The following is a 24,578-nucleotide window of genomic DNA, read 5'->3' on the forward strand; positions in this document are numbered from 1 at the left end:
CAGATACTCTCGCCCACAGTTCGGCGGAGACTCTTGCTGCGGCCTGGCACTCGGCAGCATCAGGGTCTCTGGACCGGATTGCGCCACTACGGCCCCTCCGGGTCAGCGGCTCACGGAGGCCTCCTTGGTTCACCGAGGAGCTCCGGGAGATAAAGCGCCGGAGGAGACGCCTAGAGCACCTGTGGAGGTCCGATAGGTCCGAGTCGAACCGAGCACTGTTGACAGCTTGCACCAAGGAGTACATTCGGGCATTAAGAACAGCCAAAAGATCACACATTGCCTCCTTGGTAGCGTCCGCCGAGTCCCGCCCAGCCGCCCTGTTTAGGATAACCCGCTCCCTCCTAAATAGGAGGGAGACGGGGAACCCCCTGCAGGGTAAGGCTGAGGAGTATGTTCAGTTCTTGGCGGACAAAGTTGCTCGGTTTCGATCGGAACTGGACTCCAGTCTTGCAGATCCAGCCGAGACACAGGGGAATGACTTGGCAGACCATCTCTGGGTTGAGTTTCAAGATGTTGCCTCCGGGGATGTGGACAAGGCTATGCGAGCTGTGAGCGCCTCCACCTGTATACTGGACCCGTGTCCCTCTTGGCTGGTTGCCAACAGCAGAGAGGTGACACGAGGCTGGATCCAGGCGGTTGTTACCGCCTCTCTTCGGGAGGGGCACTTCCCCACCGCGCTTAAGGTGGCGGTGGTGAGGCCCCTCCTGAAGAAACCGTCTTTGGATCCAGCAGTTCTTAATAACTACCGTCCAGTCTCCAACCTCCCCTTTGTGGGGAAGGTTGTTGAGAAGGTGGTGGCCTTCCAGCTTCAGCGTACCTTGGAGGAAGCTAACTATCTTGACCCCTTCCAGTCTGGCTTCAGGTCCGGTTACAGCACAGAAACCGCTTTGGTCGCATTGACCGATGATCTCTGGAGAGCCAGAGATGGAGGCCATGCGTCCATCCTGGTTCTCCTTGACCTCTCAGCGGCTTTCGATACCATCGACCATGGTATCCTTCTGCGACGACTGCGGGAGGTGGGGGTGGGCGGCACTGTTCTACAGTGGTTCTCCTCCTACCTCTCGGACAGGTCGCAGTCGGTGTTGGTGGGGGGGGAGAGATCGTCCCCGAGGCCCCTAACCTATGGGGTGCCGCAGGGCTCGGTCTTGTCCCCCCTGCTATTCAACATATACATGAAACCGCTGGGCGAGATCATTCAGAGGCACGGGATTAAGTACCATCAATATGCGGACGATACACAGTTGTATCTGTCCGCCCCGTGCCAACTCAATGAAGCGGTGGACGTGATGAACCGGGGCCTTGAGGCTGTTAAAGACTGGATGAGAGCTAACAAACTGGTGCTCAACCCGGAAAAGACCGAGTGGCTGTTGTGTTTTCCTCCCAAAAATTCAGCTAATGTTCCATCAATCAGGCCGGGGGGGCAAAATTTATACCCCTCAGACAGGGTCCGCAACTTGGGAGTCCTCCTGGACCCACAGCTGAGTTTTGACCATCATTTGTCAGCTGTGACCAGGGGGGCATTTGCCCAGGTTCGCCTGGTGCGCCAGTTGCGGCCCTACCTGAACCGGGAGGCCCTCACAACAGTCACTCGAGCCCTTGTGATCTCTAGGCTGGAATACTGCAATGTGCTCTACATGGGGCTGCCCTTGAAGAGCATCCGGCGACTTCAGCTAGTCCAGAATGCGGCCGCGCGAGTGATCGTGGGCGCACCACGGTTCGCCCACATAACACCGATCCTCCGTGAGCTGCGCTGGCTACCTGTTGATCGTCGGGTGCACTTCAAGGTCCTACTTACCTTGGATCTGGCTATCTGAGAGACCGCCTTCTGCCAATTACCTCCCTGCGTCCCATCAGATCGCACAGGGTAGGCCTCCTCCGAATTCCATCCGCCAGTCAGTGCCGACTGGCGACTACGCGGAGGAGAGCCTTCTCAGTTGCAGCTCCGACGCTATGGAACAACCTCCCCGTGGAGATCCGCACCCTCACCACAGTCCAGGCCTTCCGCATGGCCCTCAAGATCTGGCTATCCCGTCAGGCCTGGGGATAGGATTTTACTCTCACCCCGCCCGAATGTTGAGTGAATGTTGTGTTTTATAGTTAATTTTTTTACTCACGTTTTTCTTTTATGTCTTGTCTTGCACTCCCTTCCCTCATTGTTGTAAGCCGCCCTGAGTCCCCTCAGGGAAAAGGGCGGCCTATAAATGTTCAATAAATACCAAAAAAAAAAAAAAAAATACCAAAAAAACCCACTGGTGTGTGTGTGTATGTGTGTGTGTTGTGTGTGTGTGTGGGAGAGAGAGAGAGAGAGAGAGAGAAAGAGACAGACAGACAGACAGAGAGCGCGGGGAGAGGGAGAGAGAGAGAGGGAGGGAGAGGAAGAGAGAACAGCACAATATGAGGGGTTTGGGCTACCATTTGGCTACCATTCTGACATCAATATGTACCAGATTTTTGAATATCAACTTATTAATCAACTTGCTCAAACCCCATGTTGAGACAGAAATAAATTTCCGTCCAATTTAATCATGTCAGCTATTGATAAATATAAATGAATTTTTATTACGATCACAGATCAGCATTACAAATAAGTCATAAAACCAATATAATAGTAAAAAAAAAAAGTCAGATAAAGACATTACAATTGGTGGTGGATTATCAGTGAACAATTTGAGTCTGCCTAATTTAGGATACAATGTAACAGACTGGCCACCTTCAGAGAAACTACTTTGTACTGATCTGATAACAATAGTTGTACATAAAAGATTAGTATTTCCTAAATACTGTATTTTATTAGGTGAGGTGTAAATTGAATTCACAAGTCCTTATAGAAAATGCAGTATACCAGGATGTAAGCAGTAATTTCAATGGCCCCCAGTCCACAGGGTTCATGTGCTTTTTTTTGGTTTTTTGTTTTGTATTAGCCTGCCAAAACTACTGTGAGGAGTATAAGTATAATCCTTATTGTCATTGTATTTAAATACAACAAAATTGGTGCATTGCAGCAATCTAAAGTTAGCATTTTGAGGATATAAATATAAATATTTCACTGGGGTTTGATACATCAAAAAAAATTCTTGGGAAGACTAGTGTCCTGAATATTTTCTTAAGGGCTATATACGTCGCCTACAGATATGATGTCAGAACCAGGAACTCATGTTATCCATAAAGTGATAAGTAAAAAGGTAAAGGTTCCCCTCACACATATGTGCTAGTCATTCCTGACTCTAGGGAGCAATGCACATCTCTGTTTCAAAGCCGAAGAGCCAAAGACATCTCCGTGGTCATGTGGCCGGCATGACTAAACACCAAAGGCACCCGGAACACTGTTACTTTCCCATGAAAGGTAGTTCCTATTTTTCTATTTGTATTTTTATGTGCTTTCGAACTGCTAGTTTGGCAGAAGCTGGGACAAGTAACGGGAGTTCACTCCGTTACATGACGCTAGGGATTTGGATCACCGAATTGCTGACGTTTCTGATCAACAAGCTCAGCATCTTAGCCACTGAGCCACTGTGTCCCAGCCATTAAGTGATACATATCTTAAAATGAAGCTAGGTTACTCAGCATATCTTTTAAACTACAGTTGTTATAATTCCACACTAGCTGGATAAAATCACTTACCTTTTAAAAATCCTCTTAAAAAAGTAACTGTTACAAAAAAAAGGATTTTGCCAAGGTTCTATTTCCTTGAATGAGTATAAAGAAAAGTGCCTTGTTATCTTCTTAACAAATGATCTAGTCTCTAATTGTAATAAATGAACTAACTTGTTATCAAATGTTTATGTATGCTTATGCTCAGACGCAGAAATACTTCAAAACAATGCTCTGTCTGTGTCAATCGTTCGTTTATAAAATTCCCAATGGAAACAGTTGGTCTGTGTTTGCCTACTTTTAGGTAGGCTGTAAATCCTGCTTTGTTTAGACTAGTCTTTGATGGGTTTGAGGTAGTATCCTACTCTCTAAATGTTTCAACATGAGTTGCCCTATTCTTAATTTGATTGTTTTGATAAGGAAATGTTTTTACAGCTGCACAAAGTCAGAAGGAACCTTTTGGACAGAAAGATTTATAAATATTTTTAAAAAATCAAACACCTGCACAGTCTTTAATTGTTGATATTCAGAGAAAAAGAAAGTTGCAAATTTTATAGTAAGAGAAAAAAGACAAAAAATTATACATCTATGTCCCTAAATGCACGTGGAAGAGATCTAGATTATCTGAAACTCTATTATGAAACACTAATAAAATCTGCTCATGGGTGAAACACCATAATAGAATGACATGTTAACTCCAAAACAATGTCTCCCCCAGTATTTCTATACATTGCAATCTGAAGATAATAAATAATAAATAATATCATTTATTATAATAATACAAATACAATAATACAAATAAGAATACAAATAATAAGAAATAATAACAAAACCTTGAGCAATTTCAGGGGTATTTATTTCATTATTCTTTTTGAGTAAGCCCTCAAAAAGGGCTTTGGTACTTACCTGATATGCCTCTTATAATAAGGTGGAGATAGCATCCATGCATGCATTGACACTGTCCGCTCTCTGATTGGACTGAGTCTCATTAATAATTAATTAATATCCTTTATAACCTGCCCTTGCAGGTAGCTCCACCCAGCTTTCGGCAAAGAAAACACACACAGACTCCCGTGTTATCCAAAAAACCAAAAACTTTAGTAACAAAGAAATGCAAACCTTTTAGTAAATTACAACATCAAGTTCAATCATAAATGCTTATATACCGTCAAACAGTAGCCCCTCGTACGCGGTGATGAGGACCAATCGCTAGATGGGGGGGGGGGTTGGAGGCTATCTCCACCTTATTAGAAGAGGTGTATCAGGCAAGTACCAAATCCCTTTCTCAATAGAGGTGGAGATGGTATCCATGCATGGGACATACCAAAGCTATACTGCCCCCCATGGGAGGGAGTAAGACTGGTCCGAATCATCTGTCAGAATGGACCTATTGCAAAACCCTACGAACAAATGCTATGTCTGCTGATGCAAATTTATCTGATTTATAATTATTTATAAAGGGTGAGGACGGCGCCCATGAGGACACCCTGCAAATCTCCTCTAGGGATGCTTGCATAGCCCAAGCAACAATGGTGGCTGCGCTCCTTGTCGAATGAGCGGTGACACCCCTATGAGCAGACTCCTGATTAGATTCATACGCCATAGCTATACATTTTATGACCCATATGCATATTATAGATACTGATACTTTCTGCCCCAGTAATGTGGGCTGGAAAGAGATGAAGAGGGACTCTAATTGTCGGAATTCTGACATCCAGTGGATGTAGGCCGCGGTGGCGCAGTGGTTAAATGCAGACTGCAGGCTACTTCAGCTGACTGCAGTTCTGCAGTTCGGCTGTTCAAATCTCACCGGCTCAGGGTTGACTCAGCCTTCCATCCTTCTGAGGTGGGTAAAATGAGGACCCGGATTGTTGTTGGGGGCAATATGCTGACTCTGTAAACCGCTTAGAGAGGGCTGAAAGCCCTATGAAGCGGTATATAAGTCTAACTGCTATTGCTATTGCTATGTAGATTTTTAGAGCATGGCGAACATCGAGTTTATGCCACTGTTCTTCTAAAAGCCAGGTTGGGGACGGACAGAAATTTGGTAGGACAACCTCTTGTGCCTTGTGGTACCATGAACTAACCTTGGGTGCAAAGGAGGGATCTAATTTGAGCACCACAAGTCCTCTCTAACAGACAGGGCATGCAGTTCTGAGATCCTCCTGGCGGAGGTGATGGCTACCAGGAAGGATACCTTCCAGGTGAGGAATTGCAGCGGGATAGTGAGGAGGGGCTCAAAAGGTGGTTTCGTGAGAGCTGTGAGCACTTTTGGCAAATCCCATGTGGGGTACGTGTAAACTGCAGGTGGCTTGAGATTGGTCATCCCTTTTAAGAATTTCTGTACAGTGGGGTGTTGTGATAGGGGTTGATCCCCTCCACAGGTAAATATTGTAGCCAGAACTGTCACCTGCCTTTTGATTGTATTGAGGGACAAACCCTTTTCCAAACCATCCTGGAGGAACTCCAGGACTTGAGGGACAGATGAGGAGGTAGGAACCATGGTCTTAATCGAGCACCAGGTACAGAAAGTCTGCCAGGTAGCACTATAAATACTGTCCATGAAGGGCCTTCTAGAGACATATATCGTGTCTATGACCCTGGAGGAGAAGTTGTCATGTCTTAAAGTGGCCTGCTCAATCGCTGTCAGCTGGAGCCGTTGAGGGTCCAGATGCTCCAGTGACTCCTGACTGAGGGACACCAGTCTGACGGGATCCTCCAGGATCTCTCCATGGACAATGTTCATAAGTGCACAAACCACAGCCGACATGGCTAGTGTGGGGCAAGGAGGATGACCTCTGCCCTGATGGAGATGACCCTGCGGATGACTCTGGCTATCAGTGGGATCAGTGGAAAAGCGTATAGGATCCCTCAAGGCCAGGGACAACAAAGGGCATCCACTCCCTCTGCTCCCGGCATGTAGAACCTCATAAGGTATCTGGGCAGCTGTGAATTGTCTGGGGAAGCAAACATGTCCATAACTGGAATCCCAAAGTACTGTGTGATCTCCTGGAAGATACAAGGGTGCAGTCTCCATTCTGCTTAGTCAACTGTGGCCCGACTTAGCCAATCGGCTCAAACATTTTCCACCCCTGAGATGTGTTCAGCCGAAATAGAAGAGAGGTGGTCCTCTGCCCAGCAGCCCAGGACACTACCCTTCCTCATGTGTTGTCTCTATCTGGTTCCCCCTTGCCTGTTCACATGTGCCTTATCAGTCATATTATCAGTTAGAATTAAGACATGATCCCCTCTGATGGAGTGGGAGAATATCCGGAAGGCCAGGCATATGGCTCTGAGCTCTACAAATTTGTGCTCTGGGCTGCCTCCTCTGGACTCCATTGGCCCTGTGCTATCTGTGTCCCCAGATGTGCCCCCCAGCTATGGACAATGGCATCCGTGGTAATAGTAACCCTGTTATCCACTTTAAAATGGCATCCCTTAGTGATGGCCAGGGATCTCCACCATCGGAACGACTTACGAACCTCCTTTGATATGCTCACCTTCGCCTGAGATGTGCTGGTTCACTTCATTTGAAATGCAGAAGGAACTATTGCAGATTCCTGGTGTGCAGACGGGCCTGGTGGATAATTGCGATGTCTGACACTATCTTTCCTAGCAGCTTTGATAGTGGCTAATGAAACCTTAGTCTCTTTTTCCACTTGCGAAACCAGCCAGAGGCTGTCCAGCTTCTCTTCGGAGATAAATACCTGTCCCGCCCATGTCGATCCAAGCAGGTGAAGAATCCTGGTGGTGGGGTTGAAGTGGCTCTTAGCTGTATTTACCGAGAATCCATGAGCCTGAAATATTTGTAGTGTAACAGAGAGGTCCTGTTTGGCCACCTCGTGCAAGACCGATTGTACTAAAATGTCACCAAGATAACATTGTACCCGGATAGGTATGGTTCACAGGTGGCCCACCAGTGCTGCCAAAATCTTAGTAAATGCACAGGGAGCCAAGGAAAGGCCGAAGGGCAAGGGCCTGTATTGGAAATTGTAATGACAATTTCCATAACAAAACCGCAAAAACTGGCAGTGATCCTGGAGGATAGGTACGTGCAAGTATGCCTCTGATAAATCAACTGAGGTGAGAAATTCGAATTGTCTCACCCCTTCCAATATAATTTGTAAAGAATGCATTTTAAACCTTTTATTACGAACATATCTATTAAGCCATTTTAAATCTAAACGCCATTTATGCCGCAGTTCTGTCTGCCACTGCTGTAGCCAAAGAAGTCTACAGAAAGCCACAGAAGAAGCCATAGCCTGAGATGCAAATCTCATGGCGCTGAGGGTAGTGTCTGAGGAGAATTGCACCGCAGCCACAATCTTATTCAGGTCCTGGTGCACCCTGGAATCACTGGCTGGGAGCCTATTCTGGAGCTGTTGCAGCCAGAAGAAGCTGTACCTGGAAAAAAAGGAGGCAGCAATTGAGGCCCGAACCACCCAAGCCATCGCTTGGTGTCCTCTATGCAGGGTCTGGTCGGCTCTCTTGCCCTCAGGCTTGAGGACCTCCTCCTGCGAGCCTGGCATTGTCGTGTTCGTGTACAAAGCTTCAATGGGGGCATCTATGGTGGGCCACTGCAGAATTTTATCAAGGTCTTGAGCCTCATTATAAACCGCCTATCATTGGAAGAGACAGAAGAGCCTGACGTAAGTACTGAACATTGTGTCTGCACCATGTCGACAAACAGCTGAGGTGCAGGAATGGTCTCCATCTCCAATTTATGCTCAGTATCAGTAAATAGGGCACTGGCAGATGGGCCTTGTGTCGGAGCCGTGGAAGCCTCCAACTGCCCAGTTTGGATGCAGCCTTAACCTTGCATAATGGCTTAAATAAGGTAGGGGGGAAAGTCCACACAGGTAGGTTTGTCTGGGACCGCACCCTCATCTTCTGACAATTCTGCCTGATTTCCCCTTCCTTAGAGACAGGGGACTGACTGTGGTGGGAGTGAACCGGGGACCTGTTTCCAACTAAGGCTGGACTGGTCTGTGCCTGGAGGAAACCCTGAGGGGTCATTAAGGATGCTGCCATCAAGCCCCAATGCCCGGCTTGATGGCCTCTGCAATTATGTCTTGGAAATTTGGAGCCATGACCAGCATCTGCCACTCAGGACGGAGGCCTGCTGCGGTGGGCATAAAAGAAGCCTCAACAACTCTGTCCTGTGTTCGCGACCCTCTGGAGCTGTGAGAACCTGGGATGAGTCCCCAAAGCCTGGCCATGTTGATAGGCAGCATCAGGCTGAATGGGCCAGAAATTGTTTCTAAGTACAAGGGAGACCGGCAACTGGGGCTAGAGTCTCCTGGCTGGGATAGTTCAGCCTTGGAGAAAGAGGAGGAGGAGTGGTGCGAAAGGCTAACCTTCTCCTGGGGTTTGGGCATCTTTGTGGCCGATTTTGAGGCCGTTTTAGATTTAGAGCTCTTACTTGTAGCCTTGAAGCCCTTGCTGTGGGACCTGGCCATTCTGCCCCCTTGGGAGATGGAAAGTAATGCTGGAGAATGTGGGGCCTGTACTATGGCCCATAAACCAGGTCCTGCATCCTGGCTGTCCCTATCAGTCTCTGGGAATGGCCCAGCCATACTACTGTCATCTTGAATCCCTGGAAGAACACCGCCCCCAAAATGGTGTCCGCATCATTATCCCAGTTAATTGGCCTGCAAAATGGTGGTTCACACCTTTTCTGTTGTTCTGGGCAGTGCTAGAGTGATTGGGCAGCAGGAGCAAATCGGGCCAGCGTGCTGTCAATTGCCGGCCAAACGGTCCCTCTCAAGATTCAGTTTCGCTGCTGTGGTTAAAGCCGAAAGGGAGTTCTAAGGTCAATTCGGGCTTGCGTGCTGTAATCAGCCAGCTAAACGATCTCCCCCAGGCTTCAAATATCACCGCAGCTCTCAAAGCCGACTGTGCCGCCGCCACTCCTCTTTCTAGTGTCAAGCGGCACTGAAGCGGCTCTATGGAGGGAAGCTCGGTCTCAGCAGCCTCGTGGCTAAAGCCACAAACGCAGGTGTACAGAGCAGGTGGAAGCTTCAGCGAGATACCTCATGACTGACAGCTGAGCGACAAGGCAGGTGTGACAAATTTAATAGTCCTGGTGCTGGAAGACTATCAGAGCCCGTCGCACCCCTCCATCTGTGGGCTTGAGGCTCAACGTTGGTGCCTCAGGGAGAGAGTTCTTATGGGCCCAAGGCCCCTGTAACTGGCCCCACTCTTCTTGCATTAATATCAACAGTACTCACACCAGAGTAGATTCAAAGTCCAGAATCCGGAATTAATTTAGATTAATAAATTAGCCAACTTAGTCAGAATAAACCAATTGTAAGAGACAGAGAAATGGATAACACATCTATCTTTCAGAGTGGATTGAGTCGAAAGCTGGGTGAAGCTACCCACAAATAAAGAATATTAATTAATTATTAATCAAACTCAGTCCAATCAGAGAGCGTACAGTGTCAACCCATGTATGGATGCTATCTCCACCTCTATTCAGAAATATTCATATTCTCCTCTAAATAAAACGTTATTATTGTCAATACTTTTTTTCCTCTCTTATATCCATTATATCAAATAAATGGAAATGGAATAAACTCAAGAATAGAGCCACCACCATCACAATCACTTGAGATTGCAACTACATTATTAACAGAGCAATTCATGTTTTAACTTTAACTTGTACTGGTATTCTTGTTCCAAACTATATTTTCACATAACCCAAGAAGCCTTAGAATTTGCAGCATGCTAATAAACGTTTAAGAAAGATAAAATATTTCAGGCTTATTGGCATAAATTCATAGTAATTTGTGCCCTTTTGCAAGTATTCCTCGATGGCTGGATTCACATATGATACTATATGATGGCTTATTTGATTTTGACTTAGCAATCTATGTGAACCTCAGCTACCATGGTTTTATAAATCAAGGCTTACAAGTTAGCACAGTAATCAGATATTTGCAGTATCTATTATTTGTATATTTGAACATTTACATCATTATCATTTTTGGTCTCAAACATCCATAATTAAACAACAGATTGTCATTGTACATCTAATCAGGAAACAATTTCATGATGCTTTATAAACGTACCTTTCCAATATACATGGAGTGGGGAAGGGAGCTCAATCACATCATTCTTTTAATTAAAAAATAATAAAGTAAATCTGAGGTCAACTTTTAAATTGTCCCAATGTTACATTAAAATTTTATTCTACATGGATCATCAGTGTGTATATGTATTAAAATAATTGAGGTGTTTTATTTTCCCAGCATTTAACATATTAACATACTATACATAGCACATAATGTTATTGACTATAGTAGCCGAAAACTTTCTTTCTGATATAAATCTATTCATAGCAACATAGAACTACAGATATACAGAGATAATCATTTATCTAAAAAATGATAACAAGAGAATCATTTGTCTAAAAATGATAAATGATGATGCAGGGTTTCTTTTTAGCACTTCTATGGGCTTAAGGTTCCTTTAATATCAGATGTACCCACACTATGGAAAGGAACTGCCTTTCTAATCTCATCTTCCAAAAGATGAAAAATATTCTGTACCTACCTGAGCAGGAAAGAACCAGAAGAAAAGGTTGCTATTGTAAGTTTTGTTGACTGTCAGATAGCCCGAATAACTCTTCACATTAGGTCCTGGGAGATGTTCCACTAGGCTTAATTGCCTTCCTTTGAAAGAATGGTTAAATCATTATCATTGTTTAAATGAAGGATTGGACAAGAATTCAAGAGCCTGAATATATACAATATAAAGATTTGTGCATACAAAGTTTAACATTTTCATCAGTCCAATCATCCTAATGCATGGTTGTTTGGCTTGTCTGTACCATATTGAGTCAACAAGAATTGCCATGGGCTACGTATAAAACATATATAATGTATATAAATAACAAACTTCCTTTATATTTTAACATTTGTTAAATTATCTTGTGGGGCCATATTACCAGCTGTGCACAATTTGAACAAAACTATTATGTTTACCCAGAAAGAAATATTTAATTTTAAAAAGTAAAAAAAATATTTTAATTTTTATTATTATTTAAATTTTGTACCACTTATTCTAATTGAGCAACAGTGAAAAACTGGTATAAACATAATGACATAAAGACATAATGGCTTCATGTAAGTATTACAAGGATCTGGGTTGTTTATAAATATACTTTCTCTTGCTGTAATGATGGATTTCAAAAAATGTTTGTTGAGATTACAAGAAAGACGAAATGAATAAAAAAGCTGAACTTCTGATAATTTGCCAGTAAGTATATTGGCTCAGATTGATATGACAACAGTAAGAAAGTTTACATCTTTCTTTCCATGGGAAGACATAATTACCCTTATCACACAATGCTGACTTTGCATTCTTAATTTAAAGCTTAAAGGTGAGAAAATTTCACTTAAAAGTTGGAACAATAGTATGCATCACTGCCCACACGTATGAAAAGTGAGAAAGGATTCCAGTTCTTCTGGTTTCCTGTAAAACAGTATTATAGCTTGGCGACTGGAAACACAATATATTCAAAAGTTTTTGTTTTCTTCAACTTGTATCCATACAGATATCCAGACTGTAACATGACCTGTGATAAATGTTAAAAAAAAAAACTGGAAATTTGTCTGCATTTTTACTCTATAGATCTGGGTGGTCCACAATCCAAACAATGATAGAAAGAGAATAAACGTAAGATACATTCCTCCAGTTCAACTAAATTTATGTGAAGTTTCAAGTAAACCTAATGCAAAGTTTAAAATACATTCTAAAATCTTACTGTTGTAACCACTGGATTTTAATAGGGATAAGAATAAACAAGCAACATGTGGCAGTAAAAAAAATGTGAAGTGGTTATACATGTACTTTTATGCAGGCATAACTGGGAACAGCTCCCACAAAAGGGGGGAACTTGCAAAAGTCACAGCTGCTTGAGCAATCCAATAAAAAGTGCATTTTACAAAAATTATCTTGAGAATCCTTTGCACAGTTTTAGATTGATTATGTGCAGACACTGCAGAAAAGCTGGAGGCACAGGAAATATTATTTTTCTGCATGATTTAAGTTTTTTTTTTAAATGTCATCTTTATAAACCAATTTTACCTTCCTCAGTTTCACCACTTTCAATGTAAGGTGTTAGAAACAGTGGTTGTCCAGGATCTCCTTGTGATGGCAAAGCATATTTTAGTCTTCTAAAAATACTTCCCATGGCACTCCATCGTACATGGCAGCTGCTTAATTCTAAGGAGAAAATCAGGCTTAGCAAAGCCAGTAAAGCCGTTATCTTGCACATCTTTTCACTTGGTTACCTTGAAAGGAATCAAATAAAGCAGTAATTAAAAATGAAAATTAGCTACAGTGGTCTTGTTGAAACAATCCAGATTCCTGTCATGCCAACCATATTCCAGGATGTGATATTTTCCACAGAGTTACTTCCCTTTCTTCTCCTATAGGTAGTCTTCACTTAACAATGGTAATTGGGATTGGCAAGTTTGTTGCTGAGCAATATGGTCATAAGGCCCAACTCTACAATACTGTACTGAGTTATGATGGCAATCCCAGTTAACCATAGTTAGATGATTATCACACAATATTTTATAGTCAAGTGATGACCATTTGCGACCTCCTGCCAAATTTCCCATTGACTTTGCTTGTTAGACATCAGCAGTGAATGTTGCAAATATTGACAATGCAATTACAGGATGCTGCAACATAATAATTGTGAGCCAGTTACTATGCTCCTGAATCACAATCACATGATTGTGGGGACAACTATGAGTTGTCATAAGTCCCCCTCAAGCAGTGCCATCATAACTTTGAATGGCTGCTATAGAAGTGATCATTCAGTGAGGACTATCTGTTATCAGTAACAGGTAAAACATAATTATGACATAATCTTGCACTTGAATTATAGTTACTATATTAGTACAGCGACGTTGAAAGTTATTAAACTTTATCTAGTAAAAAAATAGTTCAAGGAACTATTGCAATTATATTATACTATAACACTGTGATTTCTCTTTCTATCCATTTCTGTACCAAATATAAATAAAAATGGCAGTACTATGAAGCCTAAGCAGGTTAAGCTTCTTCTCACTCCACACGTACAAGCATCTGCCCCATTCTGTGGATCATTTTCAAGGCCTTGTTAGTGATTCCACAAAATTAAAAAAGGCATTTCTTCTTCAGAGAAATATTATATTTCAGCTCTCGCTCTCTGGTTTCAACTATAGCATTCAAAGTTACAACAGAACTGGAAAAAAGTAACTTATGACCATTTTTCAGTCACGAACTTTGCAACATCCCCATGATCATGTGATCAAAATTCAGATGCTTGGCAACTGGTTCATATTTATGACCATTGCTGTGAGCCAAGGTCATGTGACCCTTTTGCAACCTTCTGGCCAGCAAAGTCAATGGGAAGGTACATTCACTAACAACTGGATTACTAACATCAACTGCAGTGATTCACTTAACAACTGAGGCAAGAAGGGTCATAAAATGAGGCAAAATTCACTTAACAAATGACTCACTTGACAACAGAAATTTTGGGCTCAATTGTGGTTGTAAGTCAAAGACTAGTATGACATTTACATAGCAAAGCATCACTTAGTCAAAATTACAAAATCTGCATCATGATGATACAAGCTCCACACTTTCATATTTGTATTGCAATGTCAACACAAGCATGTAAACATTGAAGTGAGCATCACAGCACAAGTTTTGTCACTTGATAGACCTCCATTCAACCACAGAGAACACAACTCCATGACACCAACCATCAACACTCCATTGTACCATCTTCACTTCTTTCACTATAACTGGCAGATGGGTAAAAATAGTAACTTTAGGAATTATTTATTTGATTCAGTTTCAGTACTGCCTAATTCCAACAGACACTGTTTTCCTCCTCGCAGTTTTTCTTAAGCAGATCGTTCATGCTATGTACTTAAGGCTTTGCATACTGCTATACAAGCCTTTTTAGTTAAGGTCCATATAAAATGAATGAATGCTATTAAATTTTAAATGAAAAGAATTCCCAGAGATTGACTATACATAGTTAATATCGTGCTTAATTCATCCTTACCTCAAGCCTCACTGTAATGTGATTATATTATCTGAAGGTCTAACTAAAGAACATCTCTCATTATATTGACATCAGGAGACATCTAGCCTGCCTACAACTGATCAACTACCATTCTTTAGTGATTGAAAGAGGACTTTGTCTGAGATGAGAAATACAAGGCCCCACTTCTGATGTGTCTTAGGCATATGAAAATCACTCATTTTTATAATTAGGCTTTCCGATATATTAACTGACAATAATATTTGTCTTTTAATGGCTTGATCTCTCATTCTGGATTTTGTTTGGATTCAGAAACTACTTCAGTATTAATTAAAAAAAATATTAGTATGATTAGTAATAGTATTTATGGTTACCTGTACTAGATGTGTCATTAATGAGCTCAAAAGAAAGACTGAAACATTGCTGGTTTTAGTTCTTTCTCAACAATATGGTCATGCTATTAAAGTCATTTAGAAATGAAAAGTACAAAATTGGATCCCCAGTCATACTGGAGAGGAATGGATTTCAATCAACAGTAACAGAAATGCTTTTAGATTTCTAAGTAATTCTACCCAGGGAACACAAATGAAACCAAGAAGGCCAAATTCAATCAACAGCTATTCCAAGTGTACAATGTTGCTTTCCATTATAGAAAAGGACTGAACTTGTTATTCCCCAGTACTATAGATCAAAATAAGGTACTTCCTCTCACTTAAACTACCGTATATACTCGAGTATAAGCCGACCCGAATATAAGCCGAGGCACCTAATTTTACCCCAAAAAGCTGGAAAAGTTATTGACTCGAGTATAAGCCTAGGGTGGGAAATGCAGCAGCTATGGTAAATTTCAAAAATAAAAAATCAGTGTTATTTGAAACTCAAAGTTATGTTTATTCAAGGGACCCGCTTAATTAAAGTGTTCTATAATATCAGTATGACTTATAATACTGCAAGTCTGCAATATTAAAATACTTGTATAGGGGATCCCCGGGATCCCCCGAAGAGATCAAATCACAACCAGTATGCCACCTTCTTGGTATATTGTTTTTATTTTCACTGAGTTTTTAAAAATGAGCATTATTTCATCCTTTTTTTCTTTATGTTTGATTGGTATCTGCAATTTGTGTTAATTCTGTTCATACATATAATATAAATGAAAAACCCAGCTCTCTTAAAAAATATTTTAAGTTCTTTCTGGTGCTCCCTTTTAGAATTGGCCAACTAATATTTCTGTTCACCCAACTAATGTCAGGCAGAGTTAACTGAAAAAGTAATTTTTCATGAAAGGACATTTTCCTAGGATTTTAATTGTTCTTACTGTCAGATTTCTCCTTATTTCCAGCTTGAGTCTCCTTCTGACAAGTTTCCATTGCTTCTTGTCCTGTCCTCAGGTGCTATTGCTGCCGCCGCCTCCTCCTCCTCCAACAGCACCAGCACATTTGCTGCCCAGCGCTGCGGCTGAGGTGAAGCCGCCAAAGCTCCCGCTGGCGCCCCCGCAGCGTTGGGCGGATATCCGGCAGTGCTGTTGGAGGAGGAGGAGGCGAACCAGCCTGCCATCGCCGGCCACCGCTAGCCCCGCCGCTCTTCCCACCCCCTTCCAAGCCCCACAGTCCAGCGGATGGAGCAGAAGCAGCTCCGGGGCTTCGCTGATGCTCTCCAAGGGATCCCCGTGCAGAAAATGCGGGGAGCAGCAGCGAAGCCCCGGGGCTGCTTCTGCTCCATCCGCTGGACTGTGGGGCTTGGAAGGGGTCGGGAAGAGCGGCGGGGCTGGCGGTGGCCGGCGGTGGCAGGCTGGTTCGCCTCCTCCTCCTCCAACAGGCAACAGCACTGCCGGATCCAGTTGTAGACTCGAGTATAAGTCGAGGCGGCTTTTTTCAGCCCAAAAAGTGGGCTGAAAAACTCGGCTTATACTCGAGTATATACGGTAAGTTTAAAAGAGGATTTGTCAAATGGGCAATGTCTACTTGTATTACTAAAAAATTAAATTACAATGATCTTAATGGTTCTTTATTAAGGTGATTTTGATTTAATTAAGCTTTTATGTAAAAGGGTTTAGATTCTAAGTTCTTTTTGAAAATGTAATATAATAATTGTCAAAAGTTGGTATTAAAAGTTATCTATGACTGTTCCATATTGTGCCACATACAACTAATCCAGGAACAAGAGTTCTCACTTCTCTGGCCTCAATAAGATATGATTCTTTTACCCAAGCACCAGATTTGAAAAAGCAAAGGCATATTTATAAATAACACTGATTATATGAAAAAACTGTTTTCCTGTGTTTTGTTACACATTCTTGGGAAATGGTAAGCTTGTAAATGATTGCTTAAATTGAATTAAGTTACAAAAATGAAATATGTCTGTAAAACAATCAACACAATTTAGTGTGTAAGATTGTTTAGTAATTTTTCCAATTTCTTTAAAACTATTTTAACCCAAATAAATGAATAAAAATCCTTAGTGACACTTTTTAATACTATATAGTAAGGTTATATAAAGTTGTTCTAGTAGATTGTATTGCCAACTATATACTGTATTTTTCAGAGTATAAGATGCACTTTTTTTCCTCTAAAAAGAGGCTGAAAATCTGGGTGCCTCTTATGCACTGAATACAGCATTTTTTGCCTCCTGAAGCCCTGCCACCTTCACCAAAATGGCCGTTCATAGCCTTATGGAGGTTTTCAGAGATCTCCTTGGGGCTGGAAAGGGCAGCAATGAGAGAGAAATGGGCCATTTTTGTTCACCCAACCTGCAGCAGCACTCTATAAGCCTCCATAAGGCTATGCATGCGATTTTTTTGACAAAAAAGGCCTGTTTTCATGAAAAACAGGCAATGTTTTGCTCTTTTCTGACCCCCTCAACCCCCCAGGAGCACTCTGAAACCCTCCCCCCAAGGCTATTCATGCCTTCTTTTGGAAAAAATGCACCCGTTTTCACAAAAAATGGGCCGTTTGAGGGAGGTTTGCAGAGTACAAACCCCCCCCTTTCGGAAAGCTATTTAGTTAGTGTGGTTGATGAGAATTACATTGGTCAAGTGCTGTGCCAGCAGGTGCTACAGGTTGTCATTAATTTCCTCCTCCAGCATATAGATAAATACACCTGGAAACATCTATCTACCTACCTACTCTCTCTCTCTCTCTCTCTCTCCCCACCTACCTACCCACTGTATTTCTCTCTCTTTCTCTTCCTCTCCATCCCTCTATCTACCTATCTACTTTTTTTAAAAAATTGCCTCTTCAAAACTTGGTACGTCTTATACTCCAGTGCGTCTTATACTCTGAAAAATATGGTATGTAATACATTCTTGATTATTCGATATAATACTTACAAAATGGATTCATATACAGTACTGCACTGAATTGTAATGTGGTTTGTTTGACTTAGCCTATTATATAAACTAACTTGCTGTCATTGGTCAGATGTGGTTTATTCATATTAACTGCAGACATATATCACACTACTTGAAAACCAATGTATATTATATACATACTGCCAGAGTCCAGACAAAAAATTCTTAGCACAATAGCAAAGTTAATAAATTATCAGGGGGATTCTGATTCAAATCCAACAGTTCGTATATAGAAAGAATTTAAGGTAGACTAATTAGCACCTCAAGTGAATTGAACTATATTACATGCTATTGGTATGTGTTGAAGATGAATGATTGGGAAGAGTTGAATTTGTAATCCAAAACTTCTAAAACATTCCAGGAACGGAAAAACAAATACTTGGTAAACAAAATCTTCCTTGCCTACATCTGTATACAACTGCACCACTGGATTAATTGTTAAAGAAGTAGAAGTATTAATTTCAAAGAAAGAGTCATGTATTTCAAATTCCCTTAGAGTTTTGAAATATTATAGACCAGTGATGGCTAACCTTTTCCGGACCGGCTGCCCAAAGTGTGTGCACATGTGCATTCATGTACACACACCCAAACCCCCAAAATGCAATGCATATGGTCCTCACACATGCGCCCACCCCCTGCACACATGCACAGCCCCCTGCACATGCACATGGCCTCCTGCACATGCTTCATCCCCATGCATGCTTGTGCGCTCCCTGCATGAGCCCCACCCTGCACATGCATTCGCAGCCCTCCTGCATGTGCCTTGCCCCACATGCATAGTAGAGACACGAAGTAGAGACACGAAGACCAGATGGTCGGTGGGAGGCGCCCATGTATGCGCAGTGGAGCTGAACTGGGGCGACAGCTCATGAGCCATCAGAGGATGTTGCATGCCACCTCTGGCATGCATGCTATAGGTTCGCCGTAACAGTTATAGACAATTTAAGCTGTATTAACTTGCCAAATATTATGGTTAGATGATCATTTATTTCACGTGGTATCCAAGGGAAGCATCAAATCCAATCAAAGAATGAGAGATACAAAGCAGAGATGATGGTGTATTAAAATAATTCATCACTGGCTTTGGTAAAACAGGCAATGATAGCAAGCTACTGTGATTTTTTTTTAATTGGGACGAATGAGCAGCTATAAATGGGATCCCAAATATGTATTTTTCTGGAACCATCTATTAGGCTCAGCAGCTATTTCTATGCCCTTTCAAGATTTTAACTAGTAGGCCCTTTTTGATATGGTGTGCATGTGGGAGGATGTACTGGAAAATACACTGAACTGCAGAAGTGAGATGAGAAATTAATTAATTTTTCTGCCATTATTATTTTTACAAATAGATCAAGACGGTGAACATACGAAAACTCCATGGATCCAATGCCTACCATTCAATCCTACACAGCAATTCTAATCAAGCAATTAGACAGTGTAGATCACTTTTAACTTTTGTCATTAAAAGTGGGCAGTGCCAATGTTTCTATATATTTTACTTTACAATTCTGAAGAAGTGATGCAAACCTGGAATTCTATTATATTCTGTCTTTGTCTTATGAAGTCTGAAACATCTGTTGCAGCTCATTTATGTATAAGCAAGGAGAGCTGGCCAATGTTGTGGAAAATAAAAGGAGCAAGGAATATTAGATATGTACACTAAACTGAGTTACCTATAATGTAACAAAGGGAAGTTAAAAATATAATAAATAATTTGAAAGATCAAGATTGTTAGAAGTAAAAGGAAGGAATAAAAAGTAAGTTTATTTGATTGAGATTAAAATAAATGTTATCTCAGATAATTTTTAATGGACAAAGTAAACCACAAAATAAAAAGGATTTGTTTATAGATAAGAAATGGCATATAAGAAAAAGAGATCATTTATTGTATTCTAAAATAAGTAATAAGTTTATATTTTATATTTCTGGTGATGAAGGGAAAATTACTTCTTTATATATTTATTTTTCTTTACTTACTAAAAACAGGTTAGCAATTTAAACTGATATTTAGTAATCCAGCTATACAAGGAGACCTTTAAACCTTACACAACTTCTGCAAATCTTGCTTCCTGTCACAAGGGCCATTAAAGCATAGCCACTCCTAAATTTAGAGATTGGCAGTTCCCCTTTTGACTGTCACCGACATTCTTTTACTCCATTCATCCATCTGGTGCTGCAAACAATCATCTATTTGGAAATCCCCACTGATCTCAATGGAATTTGAGTAGAACAATAGGCTTATCGTAGTTAATGTCCAATACGTTTGTTCTGAATAAATCGAATCATGTATTTTCTCTATTTGATCCAGGCCTCTTTCGGGGCCCTCTCGGGGAGTTCCAAACAGGAGCAAAGGAAGGAAAACGAATCGTCGTTGTTCCATAATAAAACCCAATTATGAGACAGTAATTGCTAACTTGGTAAGGCCTCTCCAGTCAAATTGGGAGACCTGGGAAAACCGCAGCGGCGCTCCTTTTCCAAATTAGACACGGCAATTACGCATATCTTGTACCAGATTTTTCCTAGGCGCGCGAAGGCGATTCTGCGCTTCGGAATAGTTCCGCCTTTCACAGATCTGGGAAAGGCAGCGCAACCGGAGCGGATCCAATCAGCATCTGCAGTCCAAGCAGAGCCTACCCTTCCTTTCCTTCCCGGGTGCTATTCCATGCCGGTTGTTCTCCTATGACGGTTGGCTGCGCTAGTTTACAAGAGTCTCATTTCTATAATTCCGTTGCACCAATCTAATCGACTTCACTCACCAGCCTCAAATGATCTCGAATTCGGGGGGAGGAAAGCCGACAGCAACTCTTTTAACCTATTATAGTTCCATTGCTAAAAGGAAAGGCGGGCTCAAAACAATCAACCTGCCCACTTTTTAACCCGTGGCGCACGCCCTTCTTTAAAGTGAAACGGGCTTCCCGGCGTCGGAATAAGCTTCAAATGTTCAATAACTCCTCAATAACTCGTGCCACGTTTTGTGTAAGGCTCACCAGATCTGGGTTGGCATCAGAACACAGCATACTGTACAGAAAACTCTAATGATTTGGATTTTTGCAGATCTGGTATAGCAAACTAAACCTTCATTATGGATAATTATGTGTTCCAAAATAATGAAGTATTGTCATATAGTTGACCACACTAAAGTGAAGGTGATCTATGTCTCCTAGTTTTGGATTTATGTAGCTCAAACCCCATTAAGTTATTTGTAATCAGCCCCATTGAAAAATTAAGCAAAAAGAACATGGGGGTGGGGGGGATTGGTTAGCAACAGCTTGAAGATGACATAACATTTCATCCTTAAAAACACAAGCAATCTATCAAAATATCCAGTACCCATTTATATTCCATCTTTAGAAGCTGGGGACAATGTTCTTAGTGTTCCTTCTTCCCATTTGTCTTCACAAAAATTACTCTTGCCTAACCTGGAGTAAGAGTCAGTGAGCTTCCACACTTGAAGGTGGATTTGAGACAAATAATTCCCAATGCCAATCCCACTTGTTAATTCCTAAAATACCTCAGCTCTCTTCTAGATGAATAGAAATGATAAGAGCAGGAAAAGTTGAAAGCATAAATATTGATGCAAAAAAAATTGAAACGAAGGATATTTAATCATTTGTAACCCTGTAATCTTCCACAGGTTCATTCACACCTTTGGTCAATTCCATGATAAACTCTTACACTTCGTTGAGTGTATATCCTCACATCAGTGCCTCAGCCAATGGCAGCTATTGGAAAGCTGAAGCTACATCCAAAAATATAGCAAGAAATTATTTTTCCATTGAAAATGGAAGAAAACCTCTTATGCCCCACACAGGAAGAACCAGAAAGATGATCTCTAATAACTTGAAGTTCTCTAACTGGTCCACTATAGAATTTGTTCCCTCCTATTGAATCATGAAGCCCCAAGCCTAAGTGGCCATGTCTACTTTGGCTATCAGAATGTCTAAATCAGTGTTTCTCAATCTTGGCCGTGGCACAACATAACCGCGAACATCAAAAGCGCACCGACAACACCGCGGCGCTAAAACCGCGATGTCAAAAGCACGCCCACAACAGCGTGCCGACAACAGCGCGCCGACAGAAGCGCGATTTAACTTAAGGTAAGGTTTAGGGTTAGGTTTAGGGTTAGGTTTAGAGTTAGGTTTAGGGTAGGTTTAGGGTAGGTTTAGGGTTAGGTTTAGGGTTATTTTTAGGGTTATGTTACAGCGCGCTTCTGTCGGCACGCTGTTGTCGGCGCGCTGTTGTCGCGTGGTTTTGACGGTGCAGTTTTGTCACCGCGCTTTAGTCACACGCGCTTTAGTCTACCATGGTTTTGTGGTGGAACCAAGCTTGGCAACTTGAAGATGTCTGGACTTCAACTCCCAGAATTCCCCAGCCAGTGAATGCTGGCTGGGGAATTCTGGGAGTTGGAGTCCAGACATCTTCAAGTAGCCAAGGTTGAGAAACACTTGTCTAAATCTTCCCACATCAAGGGATTTTTGTGCCTGACTTGAGGAACATTGACCTCATAAATCTTCTTTCATGAGTCATGTATATCTATGCAGCCTGCCTCCATCTCTTTCTCGCTTCTAAACTCCCTTGCAAAACTTTTACTGTCAGTGGACAAATAAGGAGCAGGGAAAATGATTCTTCTCTATTGCTTCTACTACTCCTTCCCAGGCCAAGTCCAGATCTTTTACTTTACTACTCCACTTTCCTCCACTGCATTTTGTCTTCCGTGCTTCATGGCCTTACAGTAGCATCACGAGGTCCACATCATACCAAGCTAAGAATGGATCCTTCCAAGAGTGGTGGTTACCTGTGGCTGCTGCTCTATTTGTCTGAAGGAGAATGAGTCATAAATAGATATTATGACTGGGTATTGCTATGATTGAATAACAATTACATAAGTAGTGCTTAACTGGAAATTTGGTGTCATTCTCATAACTCTGGATGACATTTATCAGAAGTAGACAATCTTTGTTACCCAATCAGATACCTCTTTTGTCAGACAGATATCAGTTCCATGGTTTTCAATTTTAAAAGTTTGTAAGCTTATTTGCTTTTCCACCTGACATTGGGATTGACATCTACAACTACATTTGAACAATCTTCTGGAGCATTTGAAGACATGTTACAATAACACAATCCCCCAACTTTCCTGCCTCTATTTCCACTCAATCAGATTAAATAGCAGCTACATTTTTCTATTATGAGGAAAAAGTTGAGTGAGTGGAATTGTGCTCATAAACAGCTAGTCATCAACAGTTAGAACAGTTCCAATAATGAAGAATATTTGTAGTTCAGGGTTGAAATTAGAGGTCCTGGGTGCTCTCTGAGTTGCTTGTTTTCTTGCAGACATTTCATTATCCAAACTAGGTAACATTTGTGATGATGATGTTACCTAGTTTGGCTAATGAAAAATCTGCAAGAAAACAGCCAAACTCAGAAAGCTCCAAAGATCTCGCCTTACAATAGTTCATTTAATAACCGTTCTAGGATACAATGACACTGGGGGGGGGAGGGGGAACTTATAACCATGTTTCTTATGACTGTTGTAATACTGTTGTAGCATTGTGGTCATGGATCAAAATTCAGATGCTTGCCAATTAACTTCTATTTATGACAGTTGCAGTGTCCCTGGGTCATGTGATTACCTTTTGCAACCTTCTGACAAGCAAAGTCAATGGGGAAGCCAGATTCACTTAACAGTTGTGTTATAACTTAGTAATTGCAATGATTTATTTATCAGCTGTGGCTGATAAGGTTGTAAATGAGGCAAAACTCATATAAGGACTGTCTCTCTTAGGAACATACATTTAGACTCAATTGTGGTTATAAATCAAGGACTACCTGTATTCTGAAACTGAAACCAGAACAACCTTAAATACTGTTAAGGTTAAATACTGTTTATGTTTACCTTATTCTGTCATCCTTTCAGGCTTATATCCTATGCCATCTCAAAACTAAAAAAAAATCACGTAAGTACATAAAGTATGTTTGTTATCACTTCTTTTGTCTGGATTTTAAGGCTGAAGATTATAACACCTTTGCAGTAATATACAGATAAATCTTGCTTAATAACTACTATGTTTAGTGATTGTTCAAAACTGATCCCAACATGCAGAGGAATTTTTCAATCTTTTTATATTGTCATTTTCAAAATTACCCTAATTTTAAAAATCCTACTTTTATTTTGGAGATCATGTTGATGCCCATCAAAGTCTTATCTCATTTTGTTATGCCAACATTGTGATTTAAATTTTATAAGAAAATTGTTATCCATAGATTGGACTATTGTATCTGGCTTCTAAAAACTTGAAGGACCACTAGATAGCAGCAAAGCTAGACAAACATAATAATCATCATTCTCTATCTAGCAAAACTCCAGATTATTACAACATTGGTCTGTAGCAGGGGTGGGTTCCTGCCAGTTCTAATCTCTTCTATAGAAGAGGTTCCACAAATCTACAGTGCCATTTAGAACCGGTTCCACCTTTCTCTCCCCCCACCCGTCCGCACATCATCAAGATGAAGAGTGAGAGGAAGAATTCTGGGAGTTGAAGTCCACAAGTCTTAAAGCTGTCAAGTTTGAACACTCCTGGG

The 24,578-nt window shown here is 41.5% G+C and overlaps 1 protein-coding gene across 5 annotated transcripts in view; it reads right to left on the reverse strand.

Annotated features, from left to right (window-relative positions):
* CPVL (carboxypeptidase vitellogenic like) overlaps window positions 1–20,837 on the reverse strand; it is a 49,234-nt gene extending 28,397 nt beyond the window's left edge. For 2 of the 5 annotated variants that reach the window (XR_004256932.1, XM_032236734.1), the window contains exons 1-3: window positions 20,753–20,837; window positions 12,685–12,890; window positions 11,149–11,267 (exon numbers count right to left, since the gene is read on the reverse strand). Coding sequence is in view for 4 of the 5 variants with exons in the window: in XM_032236734.1 (XP_032092625.1) it covers window positions 11,149–11,267; window positions 12,685–12,874 (309 nt within the window). In the remaining variant the exon portion in view is untranslated. The other 3 variants (XM_032236737.1, XM_032236735.1, XM_032236736.1) reach the window with 3 other exon arrangements.
* Window positions 20,838–24,578: the final 3,741 nt, after the last annotated feature.

Source organism: Thamnophis elegans, chromosome Z (assembly GCF_009769535.1).
Source record: "Thamnophis elegans isolate rThaEle1 chromosome Z, rThaEle1.pri, whole genome shotgun sequence".
Taxonomy (NCBI): Eukaryota; Metazoa; Chordata; class Lepidosauria; order Squamata; family Colubridae; genus Thamnophis; species Thamnophis elegans.